This window comes from Heptranchias perlo, chromosome 10, assembly GCF_035084215.1.
Source record: "Heptranchias perlo isolate sHepPer1 chromosome 10, sHepPer1.hap1, whole genome shotgun sequence".
Lineage (NCBI taxonomy): Eukaryota > Metazoa > Chordata > Chondrichthyes > Hexanchiformes > Hexanchidae > Heptranchias > Heptranchias perlo.
The window spans coordinates 54,609,430-54,630,969 of NC_090334.1; the positions used below are offsets into that span (position 1 = coordinate 54,609,430).

Here is a 21,540-nt window from a genome sequence, read left to right on the forward strand (position 1 = left end):
TCCCAGCACTCAATACTGGATGGCTCATTTTTAAAAAGTAATTAGCTCAAAACCACATTACAGCAAACTGAATTCTGGCCCTCTTTGATTTAGTAGGACTGTCTATAGACTGAGACCTACATTGTTGATGCATATTTTTCTATTAAAAAGTATGACTGGTTCTGTTAGTATGGTGTTGTAAAAGTTCTTTGTATGTGATTATACCTGATGGTCAGCATTGCATTAATATCATTTTTCTGTAGTAATTCAGATTTTCATTTGTAGCTCTGATGACAAAGGTTTCCTGAAAATGAAACTTCTTATTTTTCTAGGTTGATCAATGTACATTGATGTCACTTTGTTGATCAAATTTCACAAGCTTTTTTTCAGAATTCTCTGTTGCAGACCAACTTTGTCTGAGATCTAGTCCCCGATATTACGAGGGAGGCGGGTTGGCGGGGCGGGGGGGGGGGAGGGAGGGCGACTGGGCGCGTGGATAATCCATACCTTCCCCACGCGGTCACGGGTAAATTGAAGCCATTTAACGTGGCTTCCGGGTTTCCCATCAGAAACCTGCGCAGCGGGCAGACTGCGCATCCGCATCACAGGCTGTCAGCTAGAGGAGTCCTATTATTAGGGGCAGTTCTCCAATGACTGATCCTGCAGCAAACAACCACACAGCGCCATGGAGCAGCCCAGGGGAAAGGATGCCTCCAGGTTTAATGATGCCTCACTCCAGGTCTTACTGGATGGGGTGAAGAGGAGGAGGGAGATCTTCTACCTGGCGGACGGGAGGAAGTGGCCTGCCTCTGCCACCAAAAGGGTGTGGCTCGAGGTGGCAGAGGAGGACAGCAGCAGCAACGTCTCCCGCACCTGGATTCAGTGCAGGAAGTGCTTCAATGACCTAACTAGGTCAGCCAAAGTGAGTGCACTTACTCATTCTCCGACACTCCGTCTTCCACATCACCGCCCCCACCCCACAATTCCTTTAGCACTGCCAACACTACTCTATCACACCCACTCAAAGCTCATCCTCAACTTACCTGCACTTACTCACCTCCCCAGTACTCATCCCAACACTACCACTCAACCCAATCCTCATACAATGTCATGGCTCTGTCTCAAACTCACCCCCTGATGCATCTCTTTCACGGTTACCCTCACCCAAACCAATGCATTCAGTGGTTGGCCACGTCACCATCCCTCATTCACGCCTCTCTACCTACTCCCCTTGTAGGAGAAGAGAGCCCAGAATGCACTGGAGGGGGGGCTGCAACATCAGGCTCTTGAATTGAGCCGCACCCTCGAGTGCCTGTCCGTGGGGGAGCACCGAGACTGCCACCCGACAAACGGCTGATGACAGAACTTTAACATCCAGCACTCTCAATAACAATGATGTTAGCATGCCTTGTCGTCTTCATCTCAACATCTGTCATCATGCTTAATATTGCCCTCTGTTCTCTTACAGGGCCTTCAGCGACTGCTGTGACGCTAGAGGGCGATTCCTCAGAGGACCTGCCGGCCTCTGAGGGGGCACCATCACATCTGAGCGAGCCACCCACCAGCGCAGATACACACACCTCGGTGGGTCCCCGTCCTCACTTATTTGGGTTTGCACATGGTGAGTCACCACACACGTGAGCACGAGCAGACACTGGTGGCAGGGGCAGCTGTGGAGAGTCTGCGTCGGTGGGAGCATTCTTCTCCAGGCTCTGCTCAGTTGGACACAGATGCTGAACCCTGGGGGCCATCCTTTAAAAGGAGAATGATCGAGGGACAGCAGCACATTTGTGAGGTGCTGGAACATGTGCCACACGCATTCTCCACAATCGCGTAGAGGATGGAGGAGTCCAACTCCTGCATGAGTGGAATGGTGGCACAGGGACGTGAGGGCATCTCTGAGATAGTGTCGCGGGTGAATGCGGGAATGTCTGCGATGGAGGGAAGGCTCGTCTCCATGGAGCTTCAAGCACGGCTCACCAATGAGTCCAGTGAATCCCTAACAGCGGCCCTTCGGACTTGGGGTGAGCAACATTCTGCCGCCTTAAACAGGCAGGCAGATACTCTGGCACTGGCCTTACAAGGCTTCACATGTGTCCTCCAAACTATTGTCCAGCAGGGTGGTAGGAGTGATGTGGGCCTGGCCCAGGAGAGGGATGATGGCGAAGGGGACATGGAAGTGGGGATGCCACTCAAAGCGCTTTCACGTCTCACCCATTGCCCTACTCTCAACCAGTACCTGCAATGCTGCCTCCTCTCCAGGTGCTCGAGTCCGCCCCTGCAGAGGCGCAGGTGGAGCAGTCTTTGGAGGGGCCCTCACGGGCACCGAAACCCAGAGGGCGTAAGCCCAAAGCATCTAATCGGTCAGGGCATGAACAAGAGCAACCTGCCACTATCTCTGCTGCAGCCACAGGGGAAGCACCATGTAGGAGTAGCCGGAAGCGTACGGCAAAGGTTTTGTGAGCACAAAGGGGATGCACAAGGGTGTTTGACAGTTTGTCATGTTTTTTATTTATATTTGATTTTTGTTCAACTCACATTAAATATTATTGTCACCACTAAAGCCACGTCTTGCCATTCTTGACTGGCTTGTGTAATGAGTCCCTTTCATGAGGTTCACCATGAACACCCACACTTGATGCCACCCGTTGGGTCACTCTACAGTGAGTGTATGTGTAGCTGCACGACTATTTTGTGCAGGGGGCGGGGGAGAGGGCTGGTGTGGCCACTCCTCTGTCCAGGTGGTGAGGACTGGACTCTTCACACTGTCTGATATTAGGAGAACCATTCACATATCAGTGACTCCCTGGCCTTATGAGCAGCCAGGTGAGCCGCTATTCTGCCCATGGGTTTCTCCTCCTCATCCTGCCACCCATATTGAGGAGGAGATGCGGATGGGGCCTCCTCCAGCGGCGCATCTCTCGTGTTGTGCAGGGCGCAACAGATGACTATAATGCGTCCCACTCTGGTGCATATTGAAGCGCTCCCCCAGAACAATCGAGGCACCTGAAGCGCATCTTGAGCAGCCCTATAGCATGCTCAATTGTACACCTGGTAGCAATGTGGCTGTCGTTATATAGACGCTGTTGCTTGGTGGTGGGGTTCTTCAGAGGTGTCACGAACCACGTGTGCAGGGGGTATCCCTTGTCCCTGAGGCGCCAGCCCTTGTGGATGTTTGGTGCGTGGAAGAGGGGCGGGATGTTGAATCGTGACAGCTGCAAGGGTATCTGACGCACACGTGATGGAATCTCTTGCGGTGGTCACAGATGAGCTGAGTGTTCATGGAGTGATAGCCCTTCCTGTTGATGAACAGTCCTGGCTCGTGTGGAGGTGCTCGTATTGCTATATGGGTGTAATCGATTATACCCTGCACCTGTGGGAAGCCAGCCACAGCGTGGAATCCGACTGCCCTCTGTCTGGCTGAGGTCATCCATGGGGAAGTTGATATAGTGCGAGGCCCTGTGAAACAAGCAGTCAGTGACCTGCCTTATGCACTTGTGTGCAGATGGCTGAGACCCCCCGGTGGCACCCTGTAACGATCCGAAGGCGAACAAGTTGAGGGCAGTGGTTACTTTGACGGCGACAGGTAAGAGGATGCTGCTTGGGCCAGCCGGTAGTAGCTTGGCATGAAGGAGGCTGCAGGTGTTTGCGACTACCTGGCGACTGACTCTGAACCTCCATATGCACTGCTCCTCAGAGAGGTCCACGAAGTTGAGCCTCGGTCTGTAGACCCTGTGGCGAGGGTAGTGCTTCCTGCGACGCCACTCTCCCTGTTGTTGCCCTCCCTACTGTTGTGCAGGTGCCTGTGGCGCAGCACTGTGTTGTGGAGCTCCACGTGGTGGAGGTGGACAGCGTGCCTGGTGAGGCTGGTGATGTTGCTCGTCCTTGGATGAAGTGATGAATGCAGCCATGGCGCCCCCCCCCCCCCCAATCCTGATGGTGAGAGTTTGAGGGGGTCCACAAAGTAGATAAATGTGTTTGCACAGCAGAGTTTAGGGTATCAATTAATAATTTTGAGTGGAAAGACAAAGGTGTTGCAGCCAAAACTTTGTCTGAAGTGACAGAGTGCCCTGCTTCAATAAATGAGGTATTCCCCCCCCCCCCCCCCCCAACTGTCAAATAATCCTTTGCATCTCCCACTGGCTGCTGGCTGAAACATGTCTGCTCCAACAGGGAGTGTTTCCCACAGCACGGGAAACACGCTGAGGATCCTTGAAAATTGCACCCCTGCCAAAATCTCCAGTCAATGAGGTCTGTCAAGTACCTCAACTAGCTAAATAAGCATCTAAATTATCATCCCGCTGGCTTTAATTGCCGGTGGGAGCCCCGCATGCGGGAGCTGCGCGCGCACCCGAACGCGTCTTCGGAGAACCCGGAAGTGAGCGGGTTGGAGCCAGGCTCCGAACCCGCTCCAGGATTCCGCCATTTTTGGAGCCCCCAACGCATCTGCTTGGCCATCTGAAAATCGCCCCCCTAGTGTCTTTAAAACTATGTCTAGTGTTCCTAATATCCTAAGAAAATTACACTTGATTCTATCAAATCTCTTGCCAAATCAAGTCCAGGGCAACATTGGGGAAAGTCTTTTACAGCTTTGAATTATGAACTGAGTTGCTTTTGAAGACCCTAGGAGTTTCCCAATGGTTGTGATTTTATCCAGTAAGTAGCTGAGCCTTGCAGACCAGAAAGGTCCTAGTTTGATCCTGAGTCTGTTGCTAGGACAGCAGCTGGGGAACTGCCATTGGTTTTAGAGCCTCTGGATTAGGGAGAGAAAAATCAGCCAGGGTTCTCATTCCTGACTTCTGCTGGAAGTGTATTTGCATAGTTGTCAGGTGAGGACAGGATTGGGCAAGCTCGTCACTTTGGTGGAATAGTCGGCGAGGCTTGCGCATAAAATAATGGTCATTTGCACAAGATGCTGACGAACAGCCAGCACCCATGGAATTATACTGCATATTGGGCTCAGTGGGAGAAGGGAGAAAAATTGGTGGGGGTGGGGAAGGGAAAGCGAAGATGGAACTATTGGCCCAGTGGTTTTTAAAAGAAACACTACTTGCAAATTTACTGGAAAGTGGTGTTGGTACAAATATTAGGTCTGCAGTACTGCCAACCTGCAGAGCTGAACTGTAACCAGACAGTGACTGTCATTTTTTTGCAGTTCCCTTTGGACTTGAATTTTTTGAAAAATTACTTTAAATTGTTCCTCAGCGAGGGTTGGTGGGGGGGGGGGGGGGGAAGAAAGATTGAACTTTTGAAAAATTTGTAGAATATCTTTTTCAAATTTTATTTTTAGAATTTCCTTTCCAAGTGGTTATTTTAAAGTTAAGGTATAATGTTTGTAAGTTATAAAAAAATGAAACTGGTTTTTCAATTATTTAAAAAATCTAACTGATTAACTTTTCAGTTTTCAAAATTGTTCCATTCCCACTTCTTGTATTGCATGAAATTTGAGTTATACAAGGTTGTTTGGACAACTGAAAATAGTCGTCTTATCTTCTTCCCCTGGCATGAGAACATTGCAGAAGAAAACCTCTGACTGCTTTAGTCCATCTTCTCTCGGTGGGTTTCTAAAATGATCAGTATCACTACATAATTAGACTGAGCCTCTGTTGTTGAGTTGTGAATTTTGAGGTTGTAATTTACATCTGGTTGGGACACTGATACCACCACAATTTCTTAGATGCTTCTTTAGTCGGTGTGGAGCATAGCTACAAAACAACTGGACCCAGAAACTTTTGGACTTGGAAGGGCTCCAGTGCTGAAATGTACTAGAATTGGACTTTTTTCTAACTCTGCAAAAGTTTCAGAACTTTCTTTGTGATCAATTGGTATATCTGTGAATGGACAATGCTACCACAGTGTGGTTCATCAAATGGGAGGAATATCTTGGGATGAATGTTTCCTTTGTTTCCACATTCCCATGGAAAAGACAAGTAGAACAATTGCTGGAAAGTATGGGCCTCTGCTTTGGCACATAACTTGCTGACATATAGGGATAAATTTTAAACCCCAAGAATGGGTGGGTTGGGGGAAGATGGGCAGTCAAAATTCTCCGATTTCAGAGCAGCACCACATCCTGGCTCCCATGTGCCAACTTCTGGGTTTGACCCATATGCAATTGGGTGCGCGCATGTTTCTGAAACCCGGAAGTCCCGTCGGCACTTAAAGCTGGCGGGACGGTACTTAAAGGGCCACTAAATAACGGTAGCATAGTGCTTATGTTACTGGACTAATAATCCAGAGGCCTGGACGAATAATCCCGTGTCATGAGTTCAAATCCTGCCACGGCAGCTGGGGAATTTAAATTCAATTAATTAAATTTAAATAAAAATCTGGAATTAAAATACTAGTATCAGTAATGGTGGCCATGAAACTACCGGATTGTTGTAAAAACCCATCTGGTTCACTGATGCCCTTTAGAGAAGGAAACGTGCCGTCCTTACCTGGTCTGGCCTATATGTGACTCCAGACCCACAGCAATGTGGTTGATTCTTAATTGCCCTCTGAAATGGCCTAGCAAGCCACTCAGTTGTAAAATCTCGCTTTAAAAAATAAATCATGATGAGAATAAAACCGGACGGACCACTAGGCACCGGACACGACAGCGAAGCCCAGTCGACCCTGCAAAGTCCTCCTTACTAACATCTGGGGACTTGTGCCAAAATTGGGAGAGCTGTCCCACAGACTAGTCAAGCAACAGCCTGACATAGCCATACTCACAGAATCATACCTTTCAGCCAACGCCCCAGACTCTTCCATCACCATCCCTGGGTACGTCCTGTCCCACCGGAAGGACAGACCCACCAGAGGTGGCGGTACAGCGATATACAGTCAGGAGGGAGTGGCCCTGGGAGTCCTCAACATTGACTCTGGAACCCATGAAATCTCATGGCATCAGGTCAAACACGGGCAAGGAAACCTCCTGTTGATTACCACCTACCGTCCTCCCTCAGCTGATTAATCAGTCCTCCTCCATGTTGAGCACCACTTGGAGGAAGCACTGAGGGTAGCAAGGGCACAAAATGTACTCTGGGTGGGGGACTTCAATGTCCATCACCAAGAGTGGCTCGGTAGCACCACAACTGACCGAGCTGCCAGACTGGGCCTGCAGCAGGTGGTGAGCGAACCAACACGAGGGAAAAACTTACTTGACTTCGTCCTCACCAATCTACCTGTCACAAATTAATCTGTCCATGAAAGTATTGGTAGGAGTGACCACCGCACAGTCCTCGTGGAGACGAGGTCCTGTCTTCGCACTGAGGACACCATCCAACGTGTTGTGTGGCACTACCACCGTGCTAAATGGGATAGATTCAGAACAGATCTAGCAGCACAAAACTGGGCATCCATGAGGTGCTGTGGGCCATCAGCAGCAGCAGAATTGTATTCCAGCACAATCTGTAACCTCATGGCCCGGCATATTCCTCACTCTACCATTACCAACAAACCAGGGGATCAACCCTGGTTCAATGAGGAGTGTAGAAGAGCATGCCAGGAGCGGCACCAGGCGTACCTAAAAATGAGGTGCCAACCTGGTGAAGCTACAACTCAGGACTACATGCATGCTAAACAGCAGAAGCAACATGCTATTGACAGAGCTAAGCGATTCCACAACCAACGGATCAGATCAAAGCTCTGCAGTCCTGCCACATCCAGTCGTGAATGGTGGTGGACAATTAAACAACTAACGGGAGGAGGAGGCTCTGTAAACATCCCCATCCTCAATGATGGCAGAGTCCAGCACGTGAGTGCAAAAGACAAGGCTGAAGCGTTTGTAACCATCTTCAGCCAGAAGTGTTGAGTGGATGATCCATCTCTGCCTCCTGCCGATATCCCCACCATCACAGAAGCCAGTCTTCAGCCAATTCGATTCACTCCACATGATATCAAGAAATGGCTGAGTGCACTGGATACAGCAAAGGCTACGGGCCCCGACAACATCCTGGCTGTAGTGCTGAAGACTTGTGCTCCAGAACTAGCTGCGCCTCTAGCCAAACTGTTCCAATACAGCTACAACACTGGCATCTACCCAACAATGTGGAAAATTGCCCAGGTATGTCTTGTCCACAAAAAGCAGGACAAATCCAATCCAGCCAATTACCGCCCCATCAGTCTACTCTCAATCATCAGCAAAGTGATGGAAGGTGTCGTCGACAGTGCTATCAAGCGGCACTTACTCATCAATAACCTGATCACCGATGCTCAGTTTGGGTTCCCCCAGGACCACTCGGCTCCAGATCTCATTACAGCCTTGGTCCAAACATGGACAAAAGAGATGAATTCCAGAGGTGAGGCGAGAGTGACTGCCCTTGACATCAAGGCAGCATTTGACCGAGTGTGGCACCAAGGAGCCCTAGTAAAATTGAAGTCAATGGGAATCTGGGGGAAAACTCTCCAGTGGCCGGAGTCATACCGAGCACAAAGGTAGTGGTTGTTGGAGGCCAATCATCTCAGCCCCAGGGCATTGCTGCAGGAGTTCCTCAGGGCAGTGTCCTGGGCCCAACCATCTTCAGTTGCTTCATCAATGACCTTCTCTCCATCATAAGGTCAGAAATGGGGATGTTCGCTGATGATTGCACAGTGTTCAGTTTCATTCGCAACCTCAAATAATGAAGCAGACCGAGCCCGCATGCAACAAGACCTGGGCTTGGGCTGATAAGTGGCGAGTATCTTTCGCACCAGATAAGTGCCAGGCAATGACCATCTCCAACAAGAGAGAGTCTAACTACCTCCCCTTGACATTCAACGGCATTACCGTAGCCGAATCCCCCACCATCACCATTGACCAGAAACTTAACTGGACCAGCCATATAAAAACTGTGGCTACAAGAGCAGGTCAGAGGCTGGGTATTCTGCGGTGAGTGACTCACCTCCTGACTCCCCAAAGCCTTTCCATCTACGAAGCACAAGTCAGGAGTATGATGGAATACTCTCCACTTGCCTGATGAGTACAGCTCCAACAACACTCAAGAAGCTCGACACCATCCAGGACAAAGCAGCCCGCTTGATTAGCACCCTAAACATTCACTCCCTTCACCACCGCGCACAGTGGCTGCAGTGTGTACCATCCACAGGATGCACTGCAGCAACTCGCCCAGGCTTCTTCGACAGCACCTCCCAAACCCGCGACCTCTACCACCTAGAAGGACAAGAGCAGCAGGCACATGGGAACACCACCACCTGCACGTTCCCCTCCAAGTCACACACCATCCCGACTTGGAAATATATCACCGTTCCTTCATCGTCGCTGGGTTAAAATTCTGGAACTCCCTTCCTAACAGCACTGTGGGAGAACTGTCACCACACGGACTGCAGCGGTTCAAGAAGGCGGCTCACCACCACCTTCTCAAGGGCAATTAGGGATGGGCAATAAATGCCGGCCTCGCCAGCAACGCCCACATCCCATGAATGAATTAAAAAAAATTGAGCTATTTGAAGTCCTTAAATCCGAAAAGTGTTTGTGTATTGACCTACACAAGCAATTTTAACTACTTATGCACGTGTCTCCTGTGACCTCTGAAACATGCCATGGAAAAGGAGGCGAGCTGTCGCCGGCTCTCATTTGGACCTTTTAAACTAATTGACATGTGAAGAAAAGGTGAGTTTTTGCAAAGGGCAATCAGTTCTCTCAGACAAACCTTTGGCTGGGAATTCTTTGTGTTTAGATTGAGATTTCTTTGTTCACGATCGGAATTCTTGTGTTCAGACATATTTACCTACATTTTGGAACCCCTCAAACTGACATCACCAGGATGGGGGTGGGGGGGGTGCAATGGATTTATTCTGCAGTACATCTGAGGAGGAGGCACATCACCATCCACGGCAGGCACAGCGTGCAGTTCTGGGAGTTGCAGCTCCACAAGACACAGGTGCGCCATGAGGATCTGCAGAAGAAGAGAGGGGACCGACGTCGCAGGAGGCACTACCCACGTGTGAGGGTCTACAGGCAGAGGCTGAGCTTCCTGGACACCTGAGGAGCAATGGCTATGCAGGCCCAGATTGAGTTGTCGGGTGGTCAGACATCTGGACATTCCTCGATGCAGAGCTGCTCCTAGTTGGGCCTGGTGGACACGCATTGCCCATCGCAGTTAAAGTCACCATTGCCCTCAAATTCTTCGCCTCCAGATCCTTCCAGGGTGCCACCGGTGACATCACGAGGATCTCTGTCATCTGCACATAAGTGTACATGACAGGTCACGATGGCTTGTTTGCCAGGGCATCCCGCTACGTCAGCTTCCCCTGCGACGATATCAGCCAGACCAGAGGGCAGTGGATTTCCACTCTCTTGCTGGCTTCCCACAGGTGCAGGACGCAATTGACTGCACACACGTAGCAATCCAAGGACCTGCACATGAGCCAGGATTGTTCATTGACTGAAGGGAATATCATTTCCTCAGGGCAGTGTCCTAGGCCCAACCATCTTCAGCGGCTTCATCAATGACTTTCCCTCCATCATAAGGTCAGAAATGGGGGATGTTCGCTGATGATTGCAGTGTTCCGTTCCATTCGCAACCCCTCAGAAAATGAAGCAGTCCGTGCCTGCATGCAGCAAGACCTGGACACCATCCAGGCTTGGGCTGATAAGTGGCAAGTAACATTCACGGCAGACAAATGCCAGGCAATGACCATCTCCAACAAGAGAGAATCTAACCACCTGCCCTTGACATTCAATGGCATTACCATCGCCGAATCCCCCACCATCAACATCCTGGGGGTCACCATTAACCAGAAACTTAACAGGACCAGCTACATAAATACTGTGGCTACAAGAGCAGGTCAGAGGCTGGGTATTCTGTGGCGAGTGACTCACCTCCTGACTCCCCAAAGCCTTTCCACCATCTACAAGGCACAAGTCAGGAGTGTGATGGAATACTCTTCTCTTGCCTGGATGAATGCAGCTCCAACAACACTCATGAAGCTCGACACCATCCAGGACAAAGCAGCCCACTTGATTGGCACCACATCCACCACCCTAAACATTCACTCCCTCCACCACCGGGGCAGAGTGGCTGCAGTGTGTACCATCCACAGGATGCACTGCAGCAACTTGCCAAGGCTTCTTCGACAGCACCTCCCAAACCCACGACCTCTACCACCTAGAAGGACAAGGGCAGCCGGCACACGAGAACACCACCACCTGCACGTTCCCCTCCAAGTCACACACCATCCCGACTTGGAAATATACCACCGTTCCTTCATCGTCGCTGGGTCAAAATCCTGGAACTCCCTACCTAACAGCACTGTGGGAGAACCTTCACACTGTTAAAGAAGGCGGCTCACCACCACCTTCTCAAGGGCAATTTGGGATGGGCAATAAATGCTGGCCTTGCCAGCAATGCCCACGTCCCATGAACGAATTTTTTTTTTAAAAATGCGCATCTGGTTTGCGACCACTGGAGGTGGTTTCTTCAGGTGTGCCAAATTACCTGGCAGCTGCCATGATTCCTTCATTTTGTGAGTCCAATATCCATGCCCTCTTCCACTCACAAGACAGACTTGAGGGCTGGCTACTTGGAGACCAGGGATATACCCCGTGCAGACGTGGCTCATGAAACCCCACCAGCAAGGCACAGCAGCGGTAAAACGACAGTCACATCGCCATGTTATTGAACAAGCTATTGGCATGCTCAAGATGCACTTCAGGTGCCTGGATCAATCTGGGGACATCCTTCGGCACTCACCGTCGAGAGTGTGCAGAATAATAGTGATGTTGTGCAAGACGCAACTCACGAACGAAGAGGGTTACAGGAGGAGGAGCTCCCATGTGGTCATGAAGCACCCGCATCTGCCAGCAACATTGAAAAAGACGAGGAAGAGACATCGAGCAAACCATCGGCAGAGCAGTGGCACACATGGCTGCTTGTGATGCCTGGGAGTCACTCGTATCTGATAGATTCTCATAAGGAGGTCTGCAAAGTGAAGGTAGGGAAGTACTCAGACTGCCTGGAACGACCATCACCCCCCCCCCCCCCCCCCCCCCATCCTGCGCTTGAACAAAGCAGTCCTTCAACCACACGTACATCCATTGTAAACGCGCCAATGGATGGCACCAAGTTTTGCTGTTCATGATGAAGCATGTGCAAGGGTGCTTTCACAAAAGGAACTCGAATGGACAAGACGTGGCAGTGGTGGTGACAAGTATGACATTTAATGTTAATGTAACCAAAAACATGACATTTAGTCAGACACCCTTGTGCATACCCTTGGTGATCACAAAACCTTTGCTTTCCTCTTCCTACCACTTCTACGTGGTGCATCCCCAGCAGAGGTAGTGGCAGGTTTTTCAGGCCCTAGCCTTGAGTGCTGAGATGCTCTCTGCCTATGCCCTCTGGGTTTTGGAGCCCGTGAAGGCCTCGCCAAAGACTGATTCACGTGCACCTGTGCAGGGATAGACTAGGCCATCAGGAGAGGAGGCAGTATTGCGGGTACTGGTTTGGGGAGTGGGGCCAACAGGTGAGACATGGGAGTGCTTTGAGTGGATTCCCCACTTCTTCTCCACGATGGCCCTCAGGGTTCAGCATCTGCATCCAGCTGAGCAGAGCTTGGAGAGGAGTGCGCCCACTGTCCTGGACTCTCCACAGTTGCCCCTGCTACCAGTGTCTGCTTGTGCTTACTTGTATGTGGTGAATCACCAGGTGACAATTCAACTAACTGTGTAATAGGATCCACCGAGGTGTGAGTATCTGTGCTGGTGCATGGTTCGATATGTGACAGTGTTGCCCTCAGAGGCATGGAGCTCCTCCTGAGGAATCTCCCTCATCCAGGTCGTCTGCTGCTTCAGCAATTCTTGAAGACCCTGGAAGAGAACATATAGCAATATTAGGAATCATCGCAGAAGTGATGTTGCAATTAGCATACTGAGGTGTGCAACAGGTCATTCATTGATAACATCAATTCACGCTGTGTGTGAGGGATGTTAAAGTTCTGTCACCAGACGTGTGCGGGGTGCCAGTCTTGGCATCTCTGACAGCTAGGCATTGGAGTGTCGGCTGAGCCCCAAGGCCGCCGCCTCCTCCGCCTCTGTCAGGGCCGCTATTTGTGCTGGCCCCCCTCTAGTCTTTGTCCTCTCCCTTGCATTTAGCACTCTCGTCCTACAAGGGGCGAAAGAACAGATGTGTAAGTGAACGAGGGTGACTGGGTCACCCGATGGATGCACTGCTGTGAGTGAGGCTGCCAGTGAAAGAGATGCATCAGAGGGTGAATATCAGACAGATTCATCATATTGCACCAGGATTGGGGTGAGTGGGAGTGGTAGGTTCACAAATGGAGAGGTGAGGAAGTGCACAGAAAGTGAAGGTAAGTTGACACTGAGCCTTAAGTGGGTGTGAGGAGTGATGTGATGGAGTAGGCTTGGCAGGGCAGAGTGAGAGGGAGGGGTGATGTTTACCTCAGGATGTAGGTGAATCAGTAACTGAACTCACATTTCCTGAATCAAAAATAAAATACTGCGGATGCTGGAAATCTGAAATAAAAACAGAAAATGCTGTTAATACTCAGCAAGTCAGGCAGCATCTGCAGAGAAAGAAACGGAGTTAACATTTCAGGCCGTGACGAAAGGTCATCGACCTGAAACGTTAAATTTCTCCACAGATGCTGCCTGACTTGCTGAGTATTACCAGCATTTTCTGTTTTTTATCTTCCTGACCTGGTTAGGTCATCGGTGCAATGCAGGAAGCGCTTCAATGTCCTTGAGATGGTGGTCCTGCTGCTCACCTCCTCTGTCACCTCGAGCCATGCCTTGGTGGCAGAGACAGGACGCTTCGTCCTATATCCCTCCTGCTCCTCACACCGGCTAGTAACAACTCCAGCAAAGAGTCACTGAACTGGGGTGCTGGCCTCATCCTTTGCTCCATTTGGCTCAATTCCTCCTTTCTCCTTCAAAATCCATGGTTGCAATGGCCCTTTAAATAATCCAGCTCCCAGCACGTCATTCAGGTTCGCAGTGTGCCCACTGCGCATCTTGGAGATGCGAAACCCGGAAGTCATTTTAGTCAGTTGAGTTGCGATCGTCACTTATTTTGTAATATGTAGAATATATTTAATTCTTTAATAAAGCACTCTAGTTTGAAAAAGGTACGGATACCTCTTCAAAGATTGGACTTTTCATGATTGTTGAATCTAGCAATAGTCTACTTTTAATTCGAAGATGCTCATTCAGTTTTTTGGAGGAGCATTCAAATTATCAAAATGTTAAAAATAATACACGCTTATAACATTGCCAGACATTTCCTAACCGAGGTATCAGCTTGCCTTAGTGGTAGCATGTTCTCCCTAGAGACAGAATATCGTGGGTTCATGCTTCTCTCCAGGACCTGAGCACATAATCTAATCTGACACTGAGTGCAGTACTGAAGGAGTGCAGCATTGTAAGATGTGGAGATGCCAGTGATGGACTGGGGTGGACAAATGTAAGGAGACGCACAACACCCGGTTATAGTCCAACCTGACAAAGGAGCAAAGCTCCGAAAGCTTGTGATTTCAAATAAAGCTGTAGCATTGTAAGAGATACTGTATTTCAGATGAAATATTAAACTGAGGCCCAATGGTACTATTCAGAGGTGCAAGCTCTGTGTATTTTGGCAAAACCTCAACCAACACCACCAAAGATAAATTATCTGGTCATTCATCTCATTTGCTGTGTGCAAATTGGCTGCCATGTTTGCTTAATTAACAGCAGTGACCACAGCCAACAAATTGCTTCTGAAGTGCAAAGTGCTTGGGGATGACCTAAGAACATAAAAGGCACTATATAAATGTAAGTTTTTTTTTTGATTGAAGCTTTGCTCAGCTCACTATTACTAACAGTTTTCTAATGTTTTTAAATTTTGTTCCACTTTTCCATTGCTTTGAGTGTGGCTCAAACTGATACGATTGAATTGCACCAGCAACTTAACCTCTGAGTAATGTAACAAATTGAGAACTGTTACACCCCGTGGATGGTAACTCTTCCTTTATGTTGCCTCAAAAGCGTGGCTAAAGCAGTCTTAAAATACTGCCTATTGCATCAGTGTAAATCTTTCCATTTCTCACACCATATGCTACCAGAATTCACCTGAAGTACTGCGTACAGTTATGATTGCCACAGCATGAGAAGGCCATCCAGGCCCTGAAGCTTTTACAGAGGAGAGCAATGAGGCTGATCCTAATGCAATGAACTGTAAAGAACAGCTAAGCTGGGGTTGTTTAATCTTGAAAAGAGATGTCTGAAGGAATCTTTGAGATAATATGCTTAAAAGAATAGAAAGCATGCTTAATTCTTCCAAGTAAGGATTTATGATGACCTGAAAATTGTCTGTATTCCCTCCCATTTGGGGATTGTTCCAAAAACACATGAAATGTGGCATTCGAGAGAACTTTAGAATTTGCTCTGTCTAAGTATGAAGGGCAAGTGATATTTTGTATGATTCCTCGGGAACAAGTTGCTGGTGTGATTCAACAATATCACTATGGAGGAGTGGACTCCAATAGGGGTGTAGAAGCAGAAAAAATACACTAAAATAATGTACACGAGCTATAATTTTTTCTGGTATTGAGTTGTACATTTTTGATGGTTTTGTTCAGATATATGTACATAAGTAACATTTACAGATAATTAAATTACTAAGACAACCTGTATAAATTTGATTTAGTATTTGAATTTAAAAGGACATTCATTTTTACCTGTCTTCCTATCCAAAGTCACACGTTTCTGATGCTGGGAGTTGGTCACAGGAGGATGTTGGAGCGGGGTATATCATGGAGACGTTGTCGTGGTTGGAAAGAAGTGCACATAACTAACTGGAATTGCTCCTGTGTTCTTTAATGGAAGTCCCTGTTGGAGATGACTGGCCTTCAGTCAGTACCCCTGCATATAGGATCAGGAATTCAGCAGAATTGGTACTCAAACCCACTGTTGTACAATGGATTTTTTGTTTTTGCAAGGGCTAAGAATGGAAATAGTATGCTGATGTGTTAGTCCTGCTTAAAGAAAAAGCAATATATCAGCCGGGAAGCCCAATGCCTATACCTATGTGCAAAAGGAGCAAGTATAATTTCTTAAAGTCTAAATATGCCATTTTATGTAATTTAAACACTTCAGAATATTGAGTCGTTGAATAACATATTTATCAGGAGCATGAATATGTAATAAGGCAGTGCTAGTATCACGTCAGTAATCAGGTGGTAAATATATCAACATGTTGATACCAATTACCTTTCACAAGTTGAAAATCAAATCATCTATCTACTTGAAAGATAAAAAGTATATGACGTTTTGTTCTTGATTGCATATGGTATTTTCTGTATTCTGTTTTCAATATAGACATTATGCCACTATTCATATTGTGCAATACTGATGTTTTTTGGAGGTTGTGAGCAGACGTTTTGAAGTTGTGCTCACCCCTTGTATGACCTGAGTTCCAAGTGCATAAGATGTATTCCTTTATTGTGAAATTATTTGAACTATGATGTACAATTCTACAGTAATTTGAGGAAACGGGCTATGAAATGAATTTGGTTAAAAGCCCTATAATTAAGTTCACCATTGTAGTAATTCTTTGGCATACATATTGCGATATTGTTTGGTGCATTCTCTGCTGTATTTCTGCAGTGGTTGGCCAGTACATGTAGTACGAAACAACCTTTTCTAGATTGTCTTGCTAATGGTCTCGTTTTTGAAATTGGGGATGTTGCAATGCTTTTCACTTGAATGGAGGGAATATTGGACATTAATCAGAAGATTTGCACACTAAAGCAACTAAAATTTCTACATATTGAAAGTCTTGCTTAAGGTATGCACTTCCTGTCCACAAATTCTGACACAGGAAATAATATGCTTGTGTGTCATGTTTTTGTCTATATATCGTAATGGCAAAACCTTACCTCAACATGTCAACAAAAAGAAAGATTTGCATTTATATAAGTGCCTTTCATGACCGTAGAACATCCCAAAGTGCTTTACAGCCAATGAATTACTTTTGAATTGTAGTCACTGTTTTAATATAGGAAATGCGGCAGCCAATTTGCACACAGTAAGGTCCCACAAATAGCAATGTGATAATGACCAGTTTTAGTGATGGTGGTTGAGGATAAATATTGGCCATGACACCAGGGAAATTCCCCTGCTCCTCTTCGAATAGTGTCATGGGTTTTTTACGTCCACCTGATGGCAGAAGGGGCCTCTGTTTAATGTCTAAACCGAAAGACTCCACCAGCGACAGTACAGCACACTTTTCAGTACTGTACTGGAGTGTCCGCCTAGATTATGTGCTTAAGTTTCTGGAGTGGGACTTTAACACACGACCTCCTGACTCAGGAGAGTGCTCCCACTGAGCCACGGCTAACGCTGGCAATAATGGCAAAAAGATATGTCAGCATTTTTATAATGGGGAAAAGCCTATCTGCCTACAATGCTGTAGTTCCAGGCCCCCCACCAGTGGTGGCATTTTGGCACAAATTGCCTGGGTGCAACCACTGTTATGTTTTTATCCAATTGTTCATGAATTTCCCCTCCCACATTTATTAGGTATTGAAATCCCAATTTTCATATTTTTCACCCAATTTAAATGTAGCACTTGGACTATCCTGCCCATTTATACGCCCCCGTCTGCCTGACTCATTTGCGGTAGCCTGATCTGGGATTAGGGTCTACCTGTGACCCACTTATATACTTTCCCTGATCGTAAGCTTGAGGCTATGTCATTTGGGCCTTGTGCTGTGCCCCCTACATTGTGAAAATGACCGCTGAACCCCTGACTCTACCCCCTACTTAACCAACACCCTCCTTCCTGGAAACTTTCCTCCTGATTTTCTTAATGGTTGCCAATCCACCACTGAATTTTTAAAGACAGCAGAAATGGGAATCAGGGGGAAAACTCTCCAGTGGCTGGAGTCATACCTAGCACAAAGGAAGATGGCAGTGGTTGTTGGAGGCCAATCATCTCAGCCCCAGGGCATCGCTGCAGGAGTTCCTCAGGGCAATGTCCTGGGCCCAACCATCTTCAGTTGCTTCATCAATGACCTTCCCTCCATCATAAGGTCAGAAATGGGGATGTTCGCTGATGTTCAGTTCCATTCGCAACCCCTCAAATAATGAAGCAGTCCGAGCCCGCATGCAGCAAGACCTGGACAACATCCAGGCTTGGGCTGATAAGTGGCAAGTAACATTCCCGCCAGATAAGTGCCAGGCAATGACCATCTCCAACAAGAGAGAGTCTAACCACCTCCCCTTGACATTCAACGGCATTACCGTCGCCAAATCCCCCACCATCAACATCCTGGGGGTCACCATTGACCAGAAACTTAACTGGACCAGCCATATAAATACCGTGGCTACGAGAGCAGGTCAGAGGCTGGGTATTCTGCGGCGAGTGACTCACCTCCTGACTCCCCAAAGCCTTTCCACCATCTACAAGGCACAAGTCAGGAGTGTGATGGAATACTCTCCACTTGCTTGGATGAGTGCAGCTCCAACAACACTCAAGAAGCTCGACACCATCCAAGATAAAGCAGCCCACTTGATTGGCACCCCATCCACCACCCTAAACATTCACTCCCTTCACCACCGGCGCACTGTGGCTGCAGTGTGTACCATCCACAGGATGCACTGCAGCAACTCGCCAAGGCTTCTTCGACAGCACCTCCCAAACCCGCGACCTCTACCACCTAGAAGGACAAGAGCAGCAGGCACATGGGAACAACACCACCTGCACGTTCCCCTTCAAGTCACGCACCATCCCGACTTGGAAATATATCGCCGTTCCTTCATTGTCGCTGGGTCAAAATTTTGGAACTCCCTTCCTAACAGCACTGTGGGAGAACCATCACCACACGGACTGCAGCGGTTCAAGAAGGCGGCTCTCCACCACCTTCTCGAGGGCAATTAGGGATGGGCAATAAATGCTGGCCTTGCCAGCGACGCCCACATCCCATGAACGAATTAAAAAAAAAGAAATCCTTTTCAAACTCTTATACATTTGTATAGTAAAATGAGATTAAGTGTTTTATGTCTTGGCAAACTGAGAACCTTTGTTTAACTTTGAATAGACTTTTTTTTGTTAATTTGCCTTTAACATAACTGTGGGTGGTGTAATGAAGTCTGTAGTGACACAGTATGTTTAGTAATTATACTACAGAGATATATAGCATTAACTCCAAGTACTTCATCAAACTAAGATTTTTTTTTTCCTACCTCAAATATGAGGCTTTTGGTTTTTTCACATCACTGCAGGTGGCAGAATGGAATTTGCTGTGAGTGGAGGATTACCATGGTCATGGGGATAACAAAACTGCAGATCTTCCCACTCAATAAACAAACCTCAAGGGATCTGCAAGTTTAATAAGACATTTAAAGCTAAATAAAACAATATAAATGCTGTAAAATTAAACAAATATAATCAGCAAAATTCATCATGGGTTAAATACCTTTTGTTTGGCTATTGAAGACTATTGGTTTGACAAATTCCATCTGTCTGACCCATTATGTTGTTCCCTCCCCATCCATCTTTGTTTGGTCTCTATGCTGATTAGAGTTGAATTGTGATAGAAGACTGAATCCTGTCCAACCAAATTCCAGAACTCAGTGAACTGCTGAATTGGAAAACCTGTTGTCTTTCGAAGATGTGATTTCTGATGATTCATTATACGTATTGCGTTTGGGAGAATGCTTGTAGGTGGATTGCAGGGCAAATGGGTAATGCTTGACATCTCGTATTTTTGAAGTGTAATATTGTTAAGTTTATATATACAAGGAGGCCATTTGGCCCATCATTTCTGTGCCTGTTCTTTGCTAAAGCAATTTAATGTAATTTATATAATGAGGCACCCAAAATTGTACACAATACTCTGGGCCTAACCAATGTTTTGTAAAAATGTATTATTTCTTTACTGTTGTACTCTATGCCTCTATTTATAAAACTTAAAATGCTTTTTGGACTTATGACTTTATTTACTTGCAATTGCAAGTAAATAAAGTCATATTTGAACCCTAGATCGCTCCTTTCAGTGGTCTTTTCATTAATTGTATATTCCCATTCCTTGTTCCTCTTCCCAAAAGTATTACCTCATACTTATTTCACATTGAATTGCATCTGGCACCTGTCTAATTGTTTCACTAATTTTGTGTCCACATTTATAATGCAAACTGCCAATGTTAACTTGTCACATTGTAATTCCCATCACTGGTGGTGCTGTAGTGCCTCAATTTTGCATCTCTCAGCTCCTAGGTCTGTTCGGCAGACAAACTCCATTGTACGTTTTGCAATTTTACTATAAATATAAAGTCTGAGCGTTATATAAAAATAGACAGAAAATGTGACTTTAAAATGATGACTGAATTATGTCTCGAGTACCATGATCCAACGATCCCCTACCCTGTAACCCTGCTTAACCCGAAGACTGCACTTGGTCTTGACTCCTTTTGCGCATCTTCCGCACTAGTCAATCTCCTGTGGCATTGCACATAGGCTGTTGAGACCCAGTGCAATCTTCAGGCCAGGCGGGGTTAGAGTGGGGATAATTTGAAAAGGGCTGAGGGCAACTAACGTGGAAAGGCAAAAGAGGCCAGAGGCAGAAGGTAGACTGGAACTCATTAGGCTGGCAAGGGTCAGAGAATCGAAGGCTGGTGAGGCACTGGAGCATGTATAATTGAAAAAAGTTCACAAGGAGTGCATGCAGATTGTCTGTCTGTGTTTATCACATATTTAGCATATAGTATCATTTCATCTGTTGTGCAACCGGTTTTCATAATCCTCCCTTGAAATGACTGATGCAAGCTTATTGGGTAACCATCTATATTGCATTTCCAGAAAATTGTATCAAAGGAAGAATGCATTTACATAGCGGCCTTTCATGACCTCAATGTCCCAAAGCGCTTTACGGTACTTTTTGAAGTGTAGTCACCGTTGTAATGTAGGAAATTAATGAATTACACACAGCAAGGTCCCACAAACAGTAATGTGATAATGACTAGATAATCTGTGATACTGGTTGAGGGATAAATATTGGCAAGGATAATGAGAGCACTCCCCTGCTCTTAGAACATAAGAAATAGGAGCAAGAGTAGGCCATACGGCCCCTTGAGTCTGCTCCGCCATTCAATAAGATCGTGGCTGAGCTTCAACATCAACTCTACTTTCCTGCCTGTTTCCCATATCTCTTGATTCCCTTAGAATCCAAAAATCTATCGATCTCATTCTTGAATATACTCAATGACGGAGCATCCACAGCCCTCTGGGGTAGAGAATTCCACAGATTCACAACCCTCAGTGAAGAAATTCCTCCTCATCTCAGTCTTAAATGTCTGACCCCTTATCCTGAGACTATGCCCTCAGCATCTATCCTGTCAAGCCCTCTCAGAATCTTATGCTTCAATGAGATCACCTCTCATTCTTCTAAACTCCAGAGACTATGGGAGCATTCTACTCGATCTCTCCTCATAGGCCAATCCTCTCATCCCAGGAATCAGTATAGTGAACCTTTGTTGCACCACCTCTAAAAGTTAACTTTCTGTTTTTTGTGTACAACATTCGTGTTTCATCTTCGAAATAGTGTCAAGGGATCTTTTACGTCCACCTTTTTTTTATTAGT

The 21,540-nt window shown here is 46.9% G+C and overlaps 1 protein-coding gene across 4 annotated transcripts in view; it reads left to right on the plus strand.

Moving 5' to 3' along the window:
• LOC137326573 (serine/threonine-protein phosphatase 2A 56 kDa regulatory subunit gamma isoform) overlaps nucleotides 1–21,540 on the plus strand; it is a 168,879-nt gene that overhangs the window by 21,520 nt on the left and 125,819 nt on the right. For 2 of the 4 annotated variants that reach the window (XM_067991805.1, XM_067991807.1), the window contains exon 3: nucleotides 15,655–15,852. The exons of the other annotated variants lie outside the window; for them this stretch is intronic. In XM_067991805.1, coding sequence (XP_067847906.1) covers nucleotides 15,778–15,852 — 75 coding nt within the window. In that variant the 5' untranslated portion in view covers nucleotides 15,655–15,777. The remainder of the gene's footprint in view (nucleotides 1–15,654; nucleotides 15,853–21,540) is intronic. 4 annotated transcript variants of the gene reach the window in all.